Genomic DNA, 19592 nt, shown 5'->3' on the forward strand with positions numbered 1-19592 from the left:
GTCCATCGAAGAATTGGGAGCCAAAGGGAGTGCTATCAACATATCTGCCAGGGTTCAATGAACTACATCCTTTGTGCAACCTTACCCGCATGCATCCGTGCATCCTCAACACGGTTGAGGGGTCTGGCGACGAGACAATCCGTGCATTCATCAAGCTACGAAAGGTATCTTGTAAGGGATTGAATATAGTCGCTGTCGAGGATAACATGATAACATGATATCATGTATACATGTAGTTCTGGCTCACTGCATGCCCCGTTGACGAACCAGAAGTGATAGTCTTTTTGAATATATTGAACAGTCCCAGACAACGTTCCGAAGTATATATTTTTCGATAGCGGGGGGTCTGTTAGATCATGATGAGTAGTTCTTGCGATGATAATTATATAAGAGACATTGGGTGTGCCGTCCGTTCTCCTAACCTTTGGCCGTGGGCGTCTTTATTATACACCCGCACTAGCTTTCTTCACTTTGCGGCCATAGTAGAGCTCTAGGTCTTTAATGTACTTCCCTAAGAGGAAAAAAAAGTGAAGTTGATTTTTTTACATCGTTTGAGCCAGCTCCTTTCCAGATGGGACTGGGCGGAGGTCCAAAGACAAGCTGTGGTGCATATCCCGTTAGCGTTGAGCTATCGATAAGTATCCTTCAAAAGCTAAACTCTTTGGGATACCCATGTCCTTCAATGCGAGCAGTTCTTAATAGGTTGCTCGCTTATCCTTGATTTCTTATCGCTTCCTGCAATGAGAAACGACTCAGACAATGAGAAATGGTATCGATTCAGTCCTTCTTGTCATCTGAAAGAAACGAAATAGAGAACCTCTCTAAATATCTTGTAAAAGATGCATATGTGCCCTCCAGCCGCAATCCTGCGTTGGCTTTAACTCTCAACATAACTGAGGGTGACCGCAAGGCTGTTTTTGCTGACAAACGACGACGCTTGTTGTGTGCATGAGGATATCCTCTCTAGGATATGCGATATTGCTACAAGGATTTGGAAGGGATAGTCCCGAAATCCAATAGATTGGTCTCTACGATGTACCGTTCGTTTCGAGGCACAAAGTATTGGTAACGAGCTCGAGTATCGCGGTCGAGGATAGATCAAGAGTGCAGTTGGCTAGATTTAAGAGAGCGAAATTTACATGCTAGACGTTGTCTCGTACCCAGACTTGAAAGGTTAGACCGAACAACGCAAAATCCTCGAAGTCCGTCTTTGCAAGTTCATAATCCAACAAGCCGCCCGCCAGGCCAGCTTGTGGACCAGCTCGTGGACCCGGACTAGATTATATCGCAAATCAGCTCAGGAAGTGAAGCTTAGGGATTAGTAGTATTTTCCCAACTCCCAAAAGCTGTAACAGGAAATATTTTCCCCGTTAGCCAAAAGTTCTAGCCGCCTAGCTAATGAACTTCATCGCTGCTAAACATTATTGTTTTCCCAGCACCGAGTACCTCCTCGCTCCTTTCGTGTAATCCAAAGGTTGCTCCATATGACAACCGATAATCTCCCACCAGAGCCCAATATGGCCCATCGATAGCTCGAGATTTAAATACTTTCTCGGCAAGCCTCGGATGAACGCTTCCGCGGCTGAAGTGGCAATATTAGCTCGCTACCCCGTTTTGGAAGTGATGGGAGTTTTAGAGCGGGGTCTAAGCTCCAGGCTCTTTGTTGAATCTTCCAGGGTTGCAACGTCTACGTAGTAGGACAGTCAAATACCCCCCTTTTTTTATTCCCTTACCCATTCTGCCCCCTAGGTAGTTACTGCCGTGAAGGTGGTCTAGCTGTCCTCTCAAGACTGGACTATAACGCCGATGCTCGGGCTTTCCATAGACAACTAATTAGAAGAAGGGACTTTTAAGAGTCGCAACTCGAGCAAGGCTCTAGTTCGAGCTCTTTCGGTCCTAGTTAGCCACGCGGTGTGTGGAGCTCGATCCCCTGCTAAGGAGGTTAATATTTGCGGCTTCTTGCTCGTCCCGTGAATTGTGTGGGTTGGCGCCTAATATCTATATTTCAGAGGGGCTAAACTTTAGTGCATTGATTTTTGGAGCAGGTTACTGCTTCCACGCGGCTGGTATGGGCGATTGTGATATCTCCGGTTTCGCAAACGTCTGTAAATAGCCCTTCAACTCTTGAATGCACGCGTTACGATCATAAAGCGTTTAAAATCTTGAGAAGATCTCGTGGTACCTTGATGTACGTTTGTCGACGTACGAAATGTAATTTTCTGACGGTGATACAGTCTGATGGGCTTATTAGAGTGGAAAGCTTGTAGGCTGCAGTAGTTAGAAAGAAAGATGTGGAATATTACCTATTAATATTAGTAGTATTCCGTTGGCGACTAATCACGTGACATCGCTATATGGGTAGCTAAGTATACCTGTTAAGTTCTAATAGAAGACTCAAGTATGCTCCGATCCAGAAGTGTGTCCTTACTAGTACTTAGTATACCCTTGTCTCAGTGCCGATCTTTTGACTTAGAATTACTTGCGTAAGTAATTAACTCTCTCACGACGAAATATTAAATTTTGCCAAACACTACGGAATAGACATCCAAACCACACACTGCAGTCCCGCAACCAACAACAGTACCAGCCCTCACCCTCCACCCCTGCAGAATCACTAGCATCTCGAATACCAAAGGACCGTGATACAAGGTCCCATTCTCAACAATCAAAGGCTTGCAAAGTTAAAACCACGGCTACCAGCTCAACTGCTATACTCGCGGGCATGCCGAGAATATACTACCCGTGGCCCAGCACCTCCCCTCCGGCCCCAAGCCCGCACACCCTCGTCTTCCGCATCGGACGTATAAGGTGGTGGGACTTTTGCCACGAGAACGGCTCCGTTAGGCATTATTCTTTTAGAACTTCGTCCGCCTCCGACTTCAAAGAGCACAATGACAAAACCATCCGACGAATCATTGATTTAGGAGATGTGGCTGGACTATACAACCCCAAGACGAAGGTCTACATCGAATTCACTGGCACGGATGGCGATGAGACTGACGTCAGCCCCATCAAAGATCTTAGCGAAGAAGACGTGATATGGGAGACGGTATATGCTGGTGACGACGGGCCTCTGTGGACATATTCCTTCAGAATGCTTTTTAGCGCTGCTCAAGCGGATACACCTTCTATTCCATCTTTACTACATGATGACATCAAAAATGGATACTATCTACCGACTTGGAGGGAAAGCTTTTTGCGTAGCTGGAAATGTTTCTGGTGCATGGCCCCTAAAGTCCCTCAGGAAACCCCGGATCATAAGAAGAAAGACGATTAGCTTGTTCATGTTATGAATTTGGATCAGTTGTCACGGCGCGTCAACTTAAGCCCAGTACCACGAACCAACTCTGTTCATGAGGCATTGTTATTTAGGCGCCCGAAAGATTGAACCCTAAGGCTTTCTCGATCCCAAAGCTATCCTCTACTATCCCCGTAGAAACATCATAAGCACACTTGTATTTTGAGTGCTTTCCAGGCCAAACCGCTGGCTAAGAAAAGGGGGAACTATAGGGCTAGGGGTATAAATCAGAAAGATTAGGTACCGGAAACCAAATTCAAGATAGTGTATTTCATCAATAAGGAGGTAGTAATAGTAGTAGCAACGACGGCACAGGGAAACACATCGCCCTTCTCCTTCTCCCACTCGCCCCTTTATCCCCTCGCCTCACTTTCTTCTTCTTCTTCCTATTCTACTTGTTCTGCCCCAGCCTCTTCCCCTTTCTTCTTCTCCCTGTCTACCTCTTTTTTCCCTTCTTTTTTCTCTTGAAAGTCTTCTTCTTCTCCGTCCTCGACTTCTCCCCCCATCCTTTCTCCCAACAGTACCCGGATACCATGAAGCTCCATAAACACCCGCTCCTCTTTCTCAATCCCCTCTTGCATAGCTTCCTTGAAGCCGCTAATTATTTCTTGCATATTATCTTCTCTCAACCTTCCTTCAGCTGCGAGTTTCTCGATTTTCTGCAGCATTGAAAGCATCTCACCCTACTGGTTCTTCTCCCGCTTCGCTGCATCGCTTACTCTCTCAGCCACCTTCCCAATAGCTTCGCTGAGTCCAAGAATTCTTTTCGCATTGGCACCTTCATTTTTACGCCTCTTTTCGCCCTCTTCCTTCTCGTTTTTGATATCTGTTCGATCTGCTTCGATGATTATCGATGCGGCCTGCATATATTGCCTCCCATTTTCATTAGCAAATCTCGACCGAAGCTTTATTTATAGTTGAAATTCTATTCAAGTACGTTGGGAAATTGTACCCAAATTTCGACACTGCCCTGTCGACTCTCAACGATAAACCCAAGAAGCCGATTTAGGATAGCCACTAAAGATGTGATACTCGCCATCGATATGGCAGCAGCACAATACTTAGCATTCGAGTCCTTTCTGCTGTCGTTGATGGCGTGGGTCCTAAAATTAGGGACGTTAGTCAAGCTATCAACATTGTTTAAGAGAGAAAATACACTAACTTAGTGTGGGGCCCCAGGTCGACCATAAACCCCTCAGCCGGCAAAGCTGGTTGATGGAGGTCGGTTCCTTCTGGGGGTTGCCCAGAAATATCGGATTGGAAACTCTGTAGCAATTTAGAGTTTCTCTCGAGCTCAGAGAGGTCCGATGGCCCTTTAGGGGAATGGCGGCGGTGCTCTTTTAGGAACTCGTTGGTCTTGGCCTAGAGTCAAACACGAGTTAGTATTAGTCTGGTGAAAAGCCTCGTTCATTTGGTGACGAGTGATAAAAGTACTGTTTAGTAATGAGGGCTAGATAGTAGCTAGCAAACGCGCTAACAGCTATATGGTGCGAACATACATGATCTGGGGTAGCAGACGTTGCCTGCTACTGCCCGGCATACCAGCCCGTAGTATCTAGGAAATCTGCCGAAATGACTCCCAAAAACAACGTCACGACCGTGGGAATGGTCATAGGGAGGATATCGTAGCTCGAGAGCTTTAGAACCTTCAGATTCTCGAAAAAGCCTTTGGGATCCATCGCAACTTCTATCGTGGAGTCTCCCCGTTAAAGGGGCTATAAAAATATTTTTTTTGGTGGAAAAGTTTCCCCAGAACGCGAAAGTTATGTAAGAAAGAAGATTAAAATAAACATGAGAATCCTTGGAGCCAGATGCTAGAAGTTGGTGGTGGGGTAGGAATGGAAGTGGACTTGGAGTAGAAGGTCGGAGGTGATGCAAGAAGAAGGAAACGGAATATGAAGATGGGAATTTGTTGGGTGGGAAAAGAGGGCTATTTATATGTGACAGATATCATACATTGATCTTTGATTATTTATTATGAGATTTCGATTAGATCGTCCCAAAATGTTTCCATCATGATATTATAGCGCTAAGAATGAATAGTCAAATTACCGGTGCATGAATATGGACCATTAACTCGACTTGGGCATAAATCTTTCCGTTTTGATTCCCGTCCTTGATATACCTGTTCTTCACTTTAGAGTGTCTTGCCTGTCATTTTAATCAATATATATAGGCCAGGGTGAACGGTTTCAAAACCAAGACGTATTAAGTACTCTAGTAGAAAGGGTTTCGAAACTAGAACACTTGCATTAAATTTTTAAGTTGTGCTTTATGAGATAAGCTTGCTTCAACTAACCTAAACTGTTTACGAGATCGATTGTACTGGCCACATTTATACCTAGAACATGTGCTATGAAATTATCTATCAGATCACGAGACTACCTCCTTACTCTTCTTTTAAAACGCTTGGACACGCATTAAGCTACCTGCCTAACTACCAGCACACCGGCTAACTATTAAACCGTTTACCCAACTACTAAACCACCTACCCAGCTGCCAACGTGCTTGCTAATAAGATACTGACTACATACTTAAGTACTAGTAAACTACCTCGTACCTGGTCTCGTACCTAACTACCGATATATCCACTGGTTAGCCGCCGATCTAACTACCAATACACCCAATAACAATCAAACCACCTAAATAGGTAGGTACCTAGCCAACCGTCCAACTACCTACCAACAAATAAACAACTGTCCACCAGTCGCCACAGTGATAACCCAACAACTAGATCAGTTGTTAAGGAAAAAACTCCTTAGCAAGCACAGTAACAACTAAATAAGCGGTTGAATAAAAACACTGAAATTTATTCGAGTTAGCATCTCCATGAGGGGTTTTGGGAAGATAATTTATTTTTGGGTCGGGCGCCTTGCCCAATCCTCCTCCGATTGCTGTATCCGCATAGACGAATGGGAGGGTGTTGGGCCAGATTGATCAATTGAATGATAGGACCAGGCCTTGTAAGTCGGCTCGCAACTGTTCAGAATTAGGTTACGAATTACGAAAAGAATCTGCTCCACAAACTATAACGAGAAACAATGGTTTACTCATCAAGAAATATCGTCAAAACTTACTTAACTACCTAGGTACATAGCATGCTCTCAACCCGGTCCTAGTTAACGGGCTGGGTAAGTCTGCATATCAGACAGATCGTGACGTCTGGGGATGCTCATCCCGCCCTAGTGAGACAAACACAAAAAAGAAGACAAAATCCAACGGGACCAACAAAATCCAAACGCGGCTCGGCTTGGCATTCTGCCATTCAAGAGGCTGATTGGCTACACTGACAGCTAACCCAACACGGTCTGGGTTACACACAACTTTGCTCTTTCCACGAGTCTTGGCAGTGCACAGCCTCAGAAACCAACTTTGACTCCGCCCAATCCCCATATTTACTGAACGAGCAACCAAAAAGCACCGCACCATATATACTTTTTTTTCATTCAGGATTTTAACAAGCTGCCCTCGTGCTCCAATACTATCTTATCTCGTAAACCAGAATTAATTCAATCCGTTTGTATCCAATTAAAGACCAAAAAATAGAAAGAAGATACGAGAGATCTGGGATTACCGGGACCCCTGTTTAGGCGACCGATGCATATGTTACACCAGGATAAAGCCATTACTTTGATCATCGATCGAGTGTCCTCTCTACATAAAATTGCTAAACAAAAAACCGTAAACCAGATGGCGTGCGTGCAGCGAAAAGAATGTTGTATACGTTTGTATCACCCGCTTCAATTGATCAAAAATTATTCTTGATAGCATCACACGAATATATTCTCAAGCCCCTTTACCTATCTCCTAGCTGCAGTTGTCTCATTTCTGTTGTGCGCAATTTGGTACCTGAGAATCTCAGTTTTACGAGAACATGATCAGTCATATTCAATTCTGCATATGCATCCTAGATATCCTGCGCCTCGCCAAGCCTGAGCTAAAATCTGATGCGGGGTAGATAAAGTGTCCTCAAATACCTTCTCACTGATCCCTCGCTTGAGAAAATCCGTTCCACAAAAGAGCTTGGATGAGACAAAAATAACACTACCGAAGGCCCCCCCATAAAACCACGCCAATATACAACATACCAACGCAACAACGAGGTTCATTAACTCTGCAAGATAAAACAAAAACCCTCTACCTTTGCCGATTCAAAATGGCGGCAAAGACTCAAAAATCTCATAATGAGTACACGATAGGATGGGTCTGCGCGCTTCCCAAGGAGCAAACGGCGGCCATAGCGATGCTGGACGAGAGACATGAGAACCTTCCACATCCCGCGCAGTCACGCGACGATAACTCTTACGCATTGGGGTCCATTGGGGTACATAATATTGTTATCGCGTGCCTGCCGAAAGGCAAAATTGGTACCGTTTCCGCCGCCGGTGTTGCGTTACATATGATTCATGCTTTTCCAAATATTAAGTTTGGCCTTATGGTTGGTATCGGTGGTGGTATTCCGAATAAAGGGAAAATTAGGCTTGGTGACGTGGTAGTTGGAACGCCTACAGGTCCGTTTCCGGGGGTAGTCCAATGGGATTTTGGGAAGACGACTCGAGGCGGTGAATTCGAGAGGACCGGAGCGCTTAATAATCCTCCAAACTTCATTTTGACGGCTTTGGGGAGGTTAGAGACGGAACAAGAGCTGAGCGGGTCTAAGGTATCGGAATACTTGGAGCAAATGATAGTCAAGTTTCCGAAACTTACGAAGTATGTAAAGTTGGAGTCATTTGAAGATGTTTTGTTCAAGTCAAGTTATGACCACAGAGATAAACCTGAAGATGCGGGTGAAGTGGACGAGGGAGATGAGGAGGGGAGTGATGATGAAGAGGAAGAGGAGGATGAGGAGGAAGATGAAGAGGAGGACACCTGCCGGCATTGCGATAAGTCAAAGATAGTGAAGAGGAAGGCCAGAGACATGCGAGTTCACTTCGGCCTAATCGCGTCCGGAAACCAAGTTATCAAAGACGCCAAGTTTCGAGACGATCTCAATAAAGCTCTTGGTGGCCAAGTGCTCTGTGTGGAAATGGAGGCAGCAGGGCTTCTACACAATTTTCCGTGTATCGTTATCCGGGGTATATGCGATTATGCGGACTCGCACAAGAATAAAGTTTGGCAGGAACATTCCGCCGCTGTGGCTGCGGCGTTTGCGAAGGAGCTTCTGGGATATGTGCCTGCCAGCGATGTCGACGGAGTAGGCCCGGTGAAGGATATAATTAAGAGTGGTACGTCAAGTCCTGATTGGCGTTGATTGTAAATACATTTTTTAGTTTCTAATATTGCAATAGTTGCCAGGATTGAAGAGAAAATTGAAAAAGTGCATTATAGATTAGATAGAAAGGATGACCTTGAGGTCCTTGACTGGCTTACACCGATTGACTACACTAGTCAGCAAACCGACTACTTGAATCAAAGACAGCAGGGAACCGGCGAGTGGCTGTTAAACTCTACGGGGTACAAGAATTGGCTCACCGCAGACACCAGAAAGAGAGTACTATTTTGCCCAGGAATTCCTGGAGCAGGAAAGACCATCCTTACGTCAATCGTCGTTGACGACCTGACCACCCGGTTTTCCAAATTGAAAATTGGTCTCGCGTATATCTATTGCAATTTCAGAAGAAAAGATGAACAAAAAATCCAAAGCTTACTCGCAAGTCTGCTAAAGCAACTAGCCTTAACATCGACCCAAGCAGATCTGCCAGAAGCTGTGAAAGAAATGTATCAACGTAACACCGAAAAGCGTATGCGGCCATCAATTGACGATATCTTCAGAGCTCTCCAGTCTGTATCCAAAGAGTATGAGAGAGTCTTCATCATCGTTGATGCTCTTGACGAATGCCAGACATCGAATAACTGCCGCGAGATTTTCCTTTCAAAGCTTTTTCAACTTCAATCAAATTGTGGTACAAACCTCTTTATAACCTCTAGGGCTCTCCCGGAGATTATGAAGAAATTCGATAGCGTCGATGCCGAGGTACTCGAGGTCCGTGCACACAAGGAGGACGTGCGAAACTTTTTGGAGGCTCAGATATCAAGCTCTGGGGAACAGTTGTTAATAGATTGCCGTGAAGAGATCAAAGACGAGATTACAAACGTCGTTGATGGAATGTAAGTTTTCTCTCTCGATTTCACCACAGACCAACGTTCCATTGACGGCTAGTAGGTTCCTTCTCGCACAACTTCACTTTGAAGCCATAAAAACCAAAACGTCACTCAAGAAAATGAGAAGCGCGTTGAAAACCCTTTCAGCGGGCGAAAAAGCATACGACAATGCTTACGAAGACGCCATGGCAAGAATTGAGGCCCAAAGCGATGATTTCAAAGACCTAGCATATCGTGTCCTATGGTGGATCATCCGCGCAAAGAGACCGATCAATACCGCAGAACTACGGCACGCACTTGGGGTCGAAGTTAATGAATCAAAAATCGACGAAGAGAATTGCCCCGAGAATATGAAAATGGCTTCCGTCTGCGCCGGATTAGTGATGGTTGACGAAGAAAGCCAAGTAATTCGGCTGGTGCATTACACAACGCAGGAGTATTTTGAACGGACGTGGACAAGATGGTTTTCCGAAGCCGATAGGAATATTGCGGAAACATGTGTTACCTATTTATCCCACGATATTTTCATGAAGGAAGGCCCGACTCGAAATGACGAGGATCTGGAAGCGAGGTTACAATCAAACCCTCTTTATGATTATGCAGCAAACCACTGGGGATACCACGTCCGCATATCCCTCATTGGGAATACTCCGTTGGTAATGACATTTCTCGAGAGCAGAAATGCAGTACTGGCTTGCAGCCAGGCGATGACAGCTCCCATAGAATCCTACGATATCGAAAAATTCGAAGGATGGACGGGAGTACACCTCGCGGCATACGCTGGAGTGTACGAATCTGTTGTAGGTATGCTTGACAAGGAAGCGGTTATAGATGTTAAGGGCGGGGACGACCAGACAGATTCGCTACCTCCAGTTAAGACATCGGGGCAGGTGAAAGCGAAACCGCCTATAAATATGGAGATTAAAGATGGAGACGGCCGAACACCACTATCACTTGCCGTGGCATCGGGCCAGGCAGCAGTGGTGAAGTTTTTGATAAACAGAGGCGCAGATCTGGAAGCCAAGGACAAAAGTAACCGAACGCCGTTATTGCTGGCAGTAGTACACGAACGCGAAGAGGCGATAGAGCTACTAATAGACGGAGGCGCAGATTTGGAAGTCAAGGATAGGAGCGGCCGAACGCCATTATTATTAGCCGTGTTATATGGGCGACAGACTGTGCTGGAACTTCTGATAGAAAAAGGTGCAGATCTAGAAGCCAAAAACAAAGACGGTCGAACACCATTAGGTTTAGCGATAGAGGAAGGGCATGAAGCAATGGCGAGGTTTCTGATAGATAAAGGCGCCAATCTGGAGGTTCAGGATAACGACGGCCAAACTATATTAATACTAGCTACGCTACACAACCGCAAAGCAATGGTGGAGTTGCTAATAAACAAGGGCGCAAATCTGGAAGCTACGGATAAACGCGACCAAACCCCATTATATATAGCCGCATTCGAAGAACATCACGAGGTATTGAGCCTCCTGATGGATGGAGGCGCAAATCTAGAGACCGAAGATGGTTGCGGTCAAACGCCGCTGTCACTGGCTTCGGAGCAAGGGAGTGAGGAAGTAGTAAGGTTATTGATGGATAAAGGTGCGAACCTAGAGGCCCTATGGGATGGCCAAACAGCATTATGCCTGGCTGCGGAGAGAGGGTATGAGGCGATAGTAAAACTGTTGATAGATAGGGGTGCAGACCTGGAGGTCCAGAATGACGACGGTATGACACCTCTCTGCCTGGCTGCAAAAGAAAACCGCGAGGCGGTAGCAAGGTTACTTATAGATAAGGGAGCAAGTCTGGAAACCAAGGATAGAGAGGAACGGACAGCGCTATCTGTGGCTGCACAAGATGGAAATGAGGAAGTAGTAAGACTACTTATCAGCAAGGGCGCAGATCTGGAAACTGAAAATGAATTCGGCCAGACTCCATTATGTCGGGCAGCAGGAGTAGGATGGGACATGGTGGTCAAACTATTACTAGAGGCGGGCGCAAATGCCGATGCTAGGGACGAAGATGGTGCTACTCCTTTATGCCTGACCGCCGAGACAGGATGTGAAGAGGTTGCAGTACTATTGATAGACAAGGGTGTGGATCTAGAGGCTAGGAACCAAGATGGCCAGACACCATTAGCGCTAGCCGCAAAAAATGGGCGTGAGGCGGTGGTAAGGCTGTTGATAGATAGAGGCGCGAACATTAAGTCTAAGGATGAAGACGGCAGGACACCGCTACGACTAGCTGAAATGAACAGGTATCAGACCGTGGCAATTCTGTTGAAGGATGCGGCGATGGGAGCGCAAATGTAGGCAATTGCTAAAGGCTCCTAAACTAATATGTTAGCGTCCGGCTCTTCGTTCTGAAATCGAGTTTATCTGCCTCTCAATTCCTATAATTTAAAGCGATGTGAAAGTAGCTACTATAGGTTTGAGTAAACTTGAAAAACTACCGAATCTGCAAAACGTAAGTTACACATCTTGAGTATCGATATCGCCCCGCCCAAGAGATATGGCGTGGATTGAACTGGAGCTTTTTAAGAGCTCGAGGTCTTCTGATAGTCCTTTTTCAAAAAAGAAATAAAATAAAAGAAGTCAACAAAATTATACTGTGCTTTTAAAAAGTTAGAAAAGAAATGTTTGTAAGTTGAACAAATAAGATACTAGTTATACATAGTACTCCAAGTATGAAATCCTGTGGGAGTGTTCAAAATGCGGTTTGTCATGCATATATACGGCCGCACATATACCCCGCGAACAAGGCTCGCAAAGTAAAATCCTTTGACATGTTTAGATATTGATATGAGCGTTGATGTTGATATCTGAGCTTCTAAAGCTTAAAAAATTGCTATCGGGAAAAGAAACCTTCAATTTTCGTGTTAATTATAAAAAGACAAAACAAAATTCAAGGAAGAACTTAAGGAGGCTTGATTGAACATCTTCAGCCTTTTTTACCCAACCTTCCCCGTTTTGGTATGCTAGGCATTTACGTCAAACAATTCTGGGGGCTCGTGGGCGATTTATCTACCGCTTCGTAAGCATCACCGCATATGTATAAACATACCAATTAGAGAGTTTGTGCTCCTAAGTCTGGATACGAGACGTTAGTAGGTATCGTCACAGGCAAATAAGTATGCCGGAAGACCATCTACTACCAATAAAGTTAGTACCGTGTTCCCGTGGATAGAGTGTGGCAGAGCCGCAAATTTTGGGGGTGTTCAGCCGCTGAAATTGATCAATATGAGTCTAATTGGAACCCCTCCTCTACGCGGCTGAAAGGGAGAGGTAAAGAGTGGAGGGGGGGTACCCCTAATCAGCTAGAACTCGTGCTGTCCGTGGGTACCTATTATAAAGATAAGATAGTATACTCAACAGACGAACTGTTAGATTTTGGTCGATCGAAGTTCAGCCGCACCTTATTAAAGCACTTGTACCGGGAGAATATTAATTTTGGCGTACATGTCCCACCTGGCAAACTTAACAGACTTCGATAACATCAATCACCAACATCCCGCCAAAATCAACCGCCAAAACCCCCGCGACCTAGGAACAATAGTTACTTTACTAGATAACAGCAAATCAAAGCTTCCAGGGGTTTAATCTATAAGAGCAATTAGCGCCCTAAGAAGAATGTCAGCGAGCAAGGACTCTCCAAATACTTCTCGGACCCGCCGAAGCAACATCACGCAGAACAGGAATACTCAAAATACTGTTCAAACCCAACGGACCCGCTCATCGGCTGGCAGACCCACTCTGGACCCGGCTAGGGGCGGGCCACTATGGTCGGAGTCAATTCCAAACGCCTCAAATACTCCACAGTTAGAATCAATCTCGGAGAGGAAAACCCCTTTGTCATTTCGGATACGGGGTGTATCCTCCTCCTACGGCAAGGAGGATATCAAAAAATGCTTAGAAATTGTTCTAGAGGATGATGGGAAGCAGTTGGAGCACATTTACATAGAGATAACGTGCGCGAGCGATGCGACCAACAGGTCACAGCTGGTCTGTGTTGTTACCTTTCATGATCGCGATCCGGCATCTCGACGTCGACGTCGGCTAGTACACCCATCGCTTTTCACGCCTCTGAAGGATAGTGGAACATTGACGCTTAATATCTGGACTGGGGAATTGTGGGAGCCCGGCCCTGGGATCATGGACTCGGAGGCGATTACTATCGACGCACAGTTCCGTGGTTTGACGACTCTCTACGAACCTAGTAACCTAGAGGCATTGGAAGCGAAGTAAGATTGCAGCCCACTGACTGTCTACATTAAAGAAAGTCGTTAATATCGAGAGAATTTTCTTTGAATAGTGTCATTGCGATCATGGGACTCACTCCTTACCCATATGCGGTTTGGATGGGAGAAACTACGGACAGAATGTGGCTCCGGCATTTCTTTACATCCGACTCTGGGGGACCAAACGAGCTAGAGAACTGTCGGACTATCATTTTTGGCTATCACGGGAATATTTTCAAAGAGGTGATGGCTCTTCTGTCCGATTATATCGATCAACTTGTCGCGGCAATAACTCGATTTATTGAAACCCATCCCCCGGTGAGTATCCTATGAATGGCCTGCTTTCTAGATATTATAACTATCCCATAAAAGTAAACGTCCTTATATACTTCTTAACCTAATAGAAACCCATAATCCTCGTTGGGCACAGCTACGGTGGCATATTAGCCGCCAATGTCAGTCGCTCCATTCCGTCTGTTCGGTTTATAAATTTAACCCTAACCCATTGGGTACTATTTAGATGATACGCCAAATGTACTTGGATCGTCACGACAAGCCTATAAAAAAGCAGGTTTTCGAACTTACGAGGGCCATGCTTTTGTATGGGACGCCGCATAGGGGCATGTTTACTGCAGATCTCGAGCCACTCATTAAGCCTACTCACAAGAATCGCAAAAAGCTGATTGAGGACCTTCGCAAGGTGGATTCTGACCTTCTTGGGCTTTTTACGGAGGACCAACAGCGATTCGCCCGTGCGCTGCGAGAAGGGAACATTGCAGTCTACAGCTTTGTCGAAACGGAGATGACGCAGCAGCTACAATATGTAATTACCTCCTCCATCTACTTGGTCTTGCTCCTTCCAAGTTATATTCTTACATGGCTCCCTTAACCTACAGAGTGAAGGCAGCAATAAGCCACAGCTATCAGACGAAAAGAAGTACCAAGTTACCAAGGAAAGCGGCTCGCTTTGGTTACAAGATGAAATTAGATATCCAGCGGACGGAAAAAACCATCGTAACCTCGTTAAGTTCGACAGTAAAAACGATAATACCTTCCAGGAAACATACAGATTTTTGCAGCAATGCTTGACAGACATTCGAAAGAATTCGATGATGCAGCTCAAAATTTTGAGTATTCCTGCGAGTGGGCCTACCGGCAATTTTGTCCAGCATGGGGGCACTTTAAACGCCGGCCCAAGAAGTTTGACTTCTGGAGGTTATCAAAACAACTACACGCACCATGACAGCCCTGGAGTTCCACGGCTCGGGGGGTCCGCTCAACGGGGAAGTCTCGAGGCGAACAGAATGAATGAACCGTCATATGCCGATGCGCGGGGCACAGTTTTCGATAAACCTGTCGTGGCGCCTCACACACGAACAACGGAGCAAATCACATACCCTCTCCCCAGCGCCTATATCGAACGGAAGGCTCTGATCCGGCTTCTCAAAAACCGCTTCGGACGTAATTATTCTGTTGACGTGAGTAACCAGTACGGAGTGGACTGGTTGCACGTCTCTGGCTAATTTAATTTATAGGAGCTACCAAATTTCTATATAATCTCAGCAGAAAGACAATTAGATGAAGTATGTACCCTCTTCTAAGCTATTGGATAGCTGCTGACACAATGCAATGGGAAGTTCGAGATAGAGTCAGTTACTTCGGCGGGCAAAGATTAACAATGGACTAGGGACTTTGGTGCAAATAGCAAACATGAGTCATGCATATATAGCCCCACATAATTTTGTCAACTACCATGATCCTTCAGTCGCACCACACAAGCCACTAGTTACTGAATTCGACATCTCTATTACTCTTCCTCCTATCCTTGCAGATTTAGTAGTAAGCGTATACAGCATACTTCCTCTCCAAGGTATATATGGCCATGGCTACAAATAACCCTAGCAAGCTTGACTCTCTTCGCGATGCCATTTTAAGCGTCCGTGTGAGAGCCGTTACTAGGCATCACTTCATTACATTCCCAAATCTACAAACGAAACTCACCGAGTCTCTCGTTGCCGATGCCATTATTGAATGTTACCCGTACGATCACCGCCAGAAAATAATCATTGAGAAGATCATCGGCCATGGGTTGAGGGTTTTTGCTGCTCTGGCAATACTTCATCAAGAGCATTTAGTGCTCAGCCTTATCGAGGGTAACCTGCTTGATTCAAGTCTTCCGATCGACTCAGATAACCCCTTGATACCCAGGGACCTTTCACCTAGGTTCTGCTCCGAAGTACAATGGGAATTCCTCCCACACAAATTCATCCAAGGCGACTTCCACAAGAGCCTACGAGCGGAAATAATGATGCCATACACACACGAAGTGAAGATTGATGAAGGGTCTGGCGGAGATATATTCAAATGTGTTGTTCACCCTCACCAATACGAGGTAGTGAGTGACCCGTAACAAGTGAACCAACAACCTGACCCAGCTAATACAGGTATTCACAACGGTCAAGGAATCCCGCCTTGGCCCGCAAGAAAAGCCCTCCGTACTCATCAGGAAGCGCATTAAAATGGTCCGACAGAATCCAACCTCTCATCAACGTGCTTTCAGGAGAGAGTTGGAATGTTTAGACGTCCTACGGACCCTCAGGCATCCCAACATCATCCATCTTCTGGCGAGCTATGAGCACAAAGGGGAATACTACCTTTTATTTCCATGTTTGCCGATGGACCTGGAATCTTTCCTCAGTAGGCCCGAAGTATTTGGCGATTTCACGACCAGCTTGACATTTTACAGCGCTTTGGCCGGCTTGTTTTCCGCTGTGGAAGCACTCCACGAGGTTGTGGTACAAACCGAAAGAGATCTTGTATCCCGTATCGGTTACCACCATGACATCAGACCCAAAAACGTGTTAGTTACACAAACCACATTCGTCCTAACCGACTTCGGCGTAGCGCGACTTAAATTTCCAGGACAAGGGTCGCAAACTCTGTGGCCAAGTACGATCGGGGACTACATCGCGCCAGAGTGCATGGACGAGGACTATGAAGAGCAAGTGGTCGGTAGATCAATAGATATCTGGTCATTGGGATGCCTCTTAGCCGAGGTGGTAACATACATGAAGTCTGGTTCATCCGGTGTTACACAATTTCGGGCAGCAAGGAGGGTAACCAAACACAGATACCCGATCTCGAATGGGTATTTCTTCGAGGGTAATAACCTGAGGGCATCCGTTGAGCAGTGGCTGACCGAAATCAACCCACCCGCTACAGAACCAGGTGTTAGTTCCCTAATTGCGGTTATTCGTCAGCTGCTACACATTGATTACAAGGATCGACCGGTCGCATCTCTATGTTCAAGAAAGCTTACTTACATCCAAAGCAAAATAATCTTCTGCGATATCGAGGCGCACATAACCAACATAAGTGGAGGGATTGATTCATTTAGTACCCCAGACGAGACGGCTTCCATATCCCCGTATGAGAGTCTCGGATTATGGTTTGAATCAAAAAAACTTAGTGCCTGGGGTACAGTTCTCCAAATGCATGAACAATATACAGAACATCGGCTTTTTAACGACGGCAAATTTCAAGTATCCCATGTACTTGAGACCCTCCAATCATTACACTCAAACCTAAAACAGCAGACAGCACTCTCCGCGAGAACAGGGGAAACGCTCAGAATAGCTGTAGCAGAGCTATGGAGACTGGTGCCGCAGTCATACCAGAGGCGGATGGAACAAGAATGGCGCACGTCAGCACTAAATACCAGTCCGGAGTTCGAGGATGTTTCCAATCTAAGTCGGATAGAAGAAAGCGGGCGACTCCTCCGAGCTCCGTTCTCTAATATCAGTACATATGCCGCCCTCAAGAGATTGCAACTGCAACTCTGGAGAACGGGTACAAGTCAGCAGAAGCAGTTGCTATTGAAGGGCTCGCAGATTGACTTGTGCCAAGATTCGCGCAAATATTTTCAGCAAGACTATCACCAATTGGCGTGGTTTACGCCATGGAAGGGTACCAATCTTGAATATAACCGTAAGCGGAGGGTAATCATCGAGTGGCTAGTGTATACTCCTGCCTGGGAAGGCCAAACCAAGGAGGAAAAAGTCACGAAGCTATTGGCATTGGCTGAATTGCTCCACTGTTCAAAACCAGAGGGTTTTCATGTCCTCGATTGTGTTGGAATCATTGAACCCAACGCCGTTCTTGAATTCTCTAACTTCGGTTTCGCCTACGACTATCCTGAAGCAATCCGAGGGGAGCTGTCCGAGCCCCCTACGACCCTTGCTAGCCTTCTAGGTGACAGAAATCTAGTTGTTCCATTAGAATACAAATTTCTGATCGCTAAAAGTCTTTGCGAGAGTATCTGGCAGCTGCATTCATCCAACTGGCTCCACAAGGCAATCCAGCCAAGCAACGTTCTATTCTTTCGCAAGAAGGCTTTGAGTCAATCGAAACCTGCAGAGATGTTCTCCGGCTTGTCCTCCCAGCCCTATCTGATCGGATTCCAACATAGCCGTCCTAACGGGGATACTTGGTACTCGGATACAGACGATTACCACGGTGGTTCACCTGAGTACCGGCACCCCAACTATATTCCCGGAACGACAAGATTCCGTAAAGCTTACGATTATTACGGCATTGGAATAATGCTTCTAGAAATTGGGTTTTGGGAGCCTCTGGCGTCTTTTCGCCGGCGTCATAAAGATGCTACGCCCGATCAATTCCGTGAATCTCTGCTGAGAGTATATGCACCAAAGCTTGGACCGAAAATGGGAAGCCTCTACAAGAATATTGTTATTAACTGCCTCTCAAACCGCTACTATTCGGAGAACTCCTTGTTAGAAGACCGGGATGTCACTTCTGAGTTTTATTGGGAGGCTGTGGCGCCGCTATGTGATCTTAATATTGCATAGGAAATGCCTTTTTGCTACCAGGCATGACTTAGCTAGAGACAACTTAATGGCTTAGCAGCCTTTCCTTGCGATTAGCAGTGTGTTCATGTGTTTCGCGTGGATTTTGTGGAACTAAAGGCCATACCATGCCTTACACCTGTTCGGATAATCAAACGAGGGATTTCGGCGAGGCTTGTCTCTCTCGCGATGCGCGTTAAGGGCGCGAGCCAAACACTTTCAAAGCGTGATAACCTTTAAAGACGCAAGCACATAAGTGGAAGATAGCCTGCCCTGTGGTATCTCGCTAACCCGTCAAAGCGCTTTTTCTAAAATTATTCACGTAGTCAAATTTGTCAGATCGGTGCAAAATTCAATGAATGGGAATATGTCCTCTGGCGAAAACTGTGATGACATGTAAACGCTCAAGACCGGCTCTCAAGGCATGGAAGACACCACGAGCGAAATGCGAAATAATTTAGTTCGATACCTCTTGCTTGTGTCGTACCAGCAGCAATTAATTCTGGTTTACGAGATAAGTCGTACCCAGATCTGGAAAGACCTCTTGCTAAATAAAAATTTACTGTGCAGCATAAAACGATATTACATAACAGCCATCAAAGATTTCTGGCAGTAACATCGATCACGATAAGGGTTGGTGGGGTGCTTTCTTAATTCAATTTGATAAGTAAATGAGGGGTCACGTGGCTTTCAAACCAACGGCAAATGCCCATGCAATTCAGAAGGATCCAGAGGAATTGGGTTGTGAAGGCTTTCGTCAGGCAAACAACGTCACATCTCAAACCAAATCTAAATGCCTCGCGCTCTAACGCGGGGTTCAGGTACCTTATCGGTCATCATTCACTAGCGTCGGCCCTCAAGATATTGATATAAGGAGATCTAGGAAAAATCTCCTTTCGTAGCATCTGATCAAAGCGTTGGATTTCTATTGACCGTCTACTTAACTGAACTATATATACATACACTTTCTGTCTTTTCTTGCTATTACGTGCCCGATGAGTATCCCTAGTGCCTTTTGGTCAGCCCTTGACAACTCGGAACAGAGGGAATCCGGCTTCGGGGAACACTCGTCACGGATTTTCAGCTCTGACAA

The 19592-nt window shown here is 45.8% G+C and overlaps 6 protein-coding genes across 6 annotated transcripts; 4 read left to right on the top strand and 2 right to left on the bottom strand.

Moving 5' to 3' along the window:
- Window positions 1-2722: 2722 nt before the first annotated feature.
- On the top strand, window positions 2723-3277 carry AOL_s00006g495 (uncharacterized protein; the record flags this gene model as incomplete). Its single annotated transcript, XM_011119804.1, has 1 exon — window positions 2723-3277. The coding sequence occupies one exon, from the start codon at window positions 2723-2725 to the stop codon at window positions 3275-3277; it is 555 nt and encodes a 184-aa protein (XP_011118106.1).
- Window positions 3278-3684: 407 nt separating this feature from the next.
- On the bottom strand, window positions 3685-3975 carry AOL_s00006g496 (uncharacterized protein; the record flags this gene model as incomplete). Its single annotated transcript, XM_011119805.1, has 1 exon — window positions 3685-3975. The coding sequence occupies one exon, from the start codon at window positions 3973-3975 to the stop codon at window positions 3685-3687; it is 291 nt and encodes a 96-aa protein (XP_011118107.1).
- A 6-nt stretch (window positions 3976-3981) lies between these two features.
- Window positions 3982-4799, bottom strand: AOL_s00006g497 (uncharacterized protein; the record flags this gene model as incomplete). The annotated part of the gene is made up of 4 exons (XM_011119806.1): window positions 3982-4158; window positions 4251-4401; window positions 4461-4660; window positions 4794-4799. 4 exons carry the CDS (start codon window positions 4797-4799, stop codon window positions 3982-3984), a joined length of 534 nt encoding a protein of 177 aa, XP_011118108.1.
- A 2655-nt stretch (window positions 4800-7454) lies between these two features.
- AOL_s00006g498 (uncharacterized protein) lies at window positions 7455-11709 on the top strand (the record flags this gene model as incomplete). Its single annotated transcript, XM_011119807.1, has 3 exons — window positions 7455-8523; window positions 8587-9406; window positions 9462-11709. The coding sequence occupies 3 exons, from the start codon at window positions 7455-7457 to the stop codon at window positions 11707-11709; spliced, it is 4137 nt and encodes a 1378-aa protein (XP_011118109.1).
- A 1317-nt stretch (window positions 11710-13026) lies between these two features.
- AOL_s00006g499 (uncharacterized protein) lies at window positions 13027-15339 on the top strand (the record flags this gene model as incomplete). Its single annotated transcript, XM_011119808.1, has 7 exons — window positions 13027-13637; window positions 13709-13952; window positions 14039-14089; window positions 14155-14457; window positions 14531-15112; window positions 15170-15217; window positions 15322-15339. 7 exons carry the CDS (start codon window positions 13027-13029, stop codon window positions 15337-15339), a joined length of 1857 nt encoding a protein of 618 aa, XP_011118110.1.
- Window positions 15340-15516: 177 nt separating this feature from the next.
- AOL_s00006g500 (uncharacterized protein) lies at window positions 15517-18502 on the top strand (the record flags this gene model as incomplete). The annotated part of the gene is made up of 2 exons (XM_011119809.1): window positions 15517-16029; window positions 16079-18502. 2 exons carry the CDS (start codon window positions 15517-15519, stop codon window positions 18500-18502), a joined length of 2937 nt encoding a protein of 978 aa, XP_011118111.1.
- Window positions 18503-19592: the final 1090 nt, after the last annotated feature.

The sequence above is a fragment of the Orbilia oligospora genome, assembly GCF_000225545.1.
Source record: "Orbilia oligospora ATCC 24927 unplaced genomic scaffold scaffold00006, whole genome shotgun sequence".
NCBI classification, from domain to species: Eukaryota; Fungi; Ascomycota; class Orbiliomycetes; order Orbiliales; family Orbiliaceae; genus Orbilia; species Orbilia oligospora.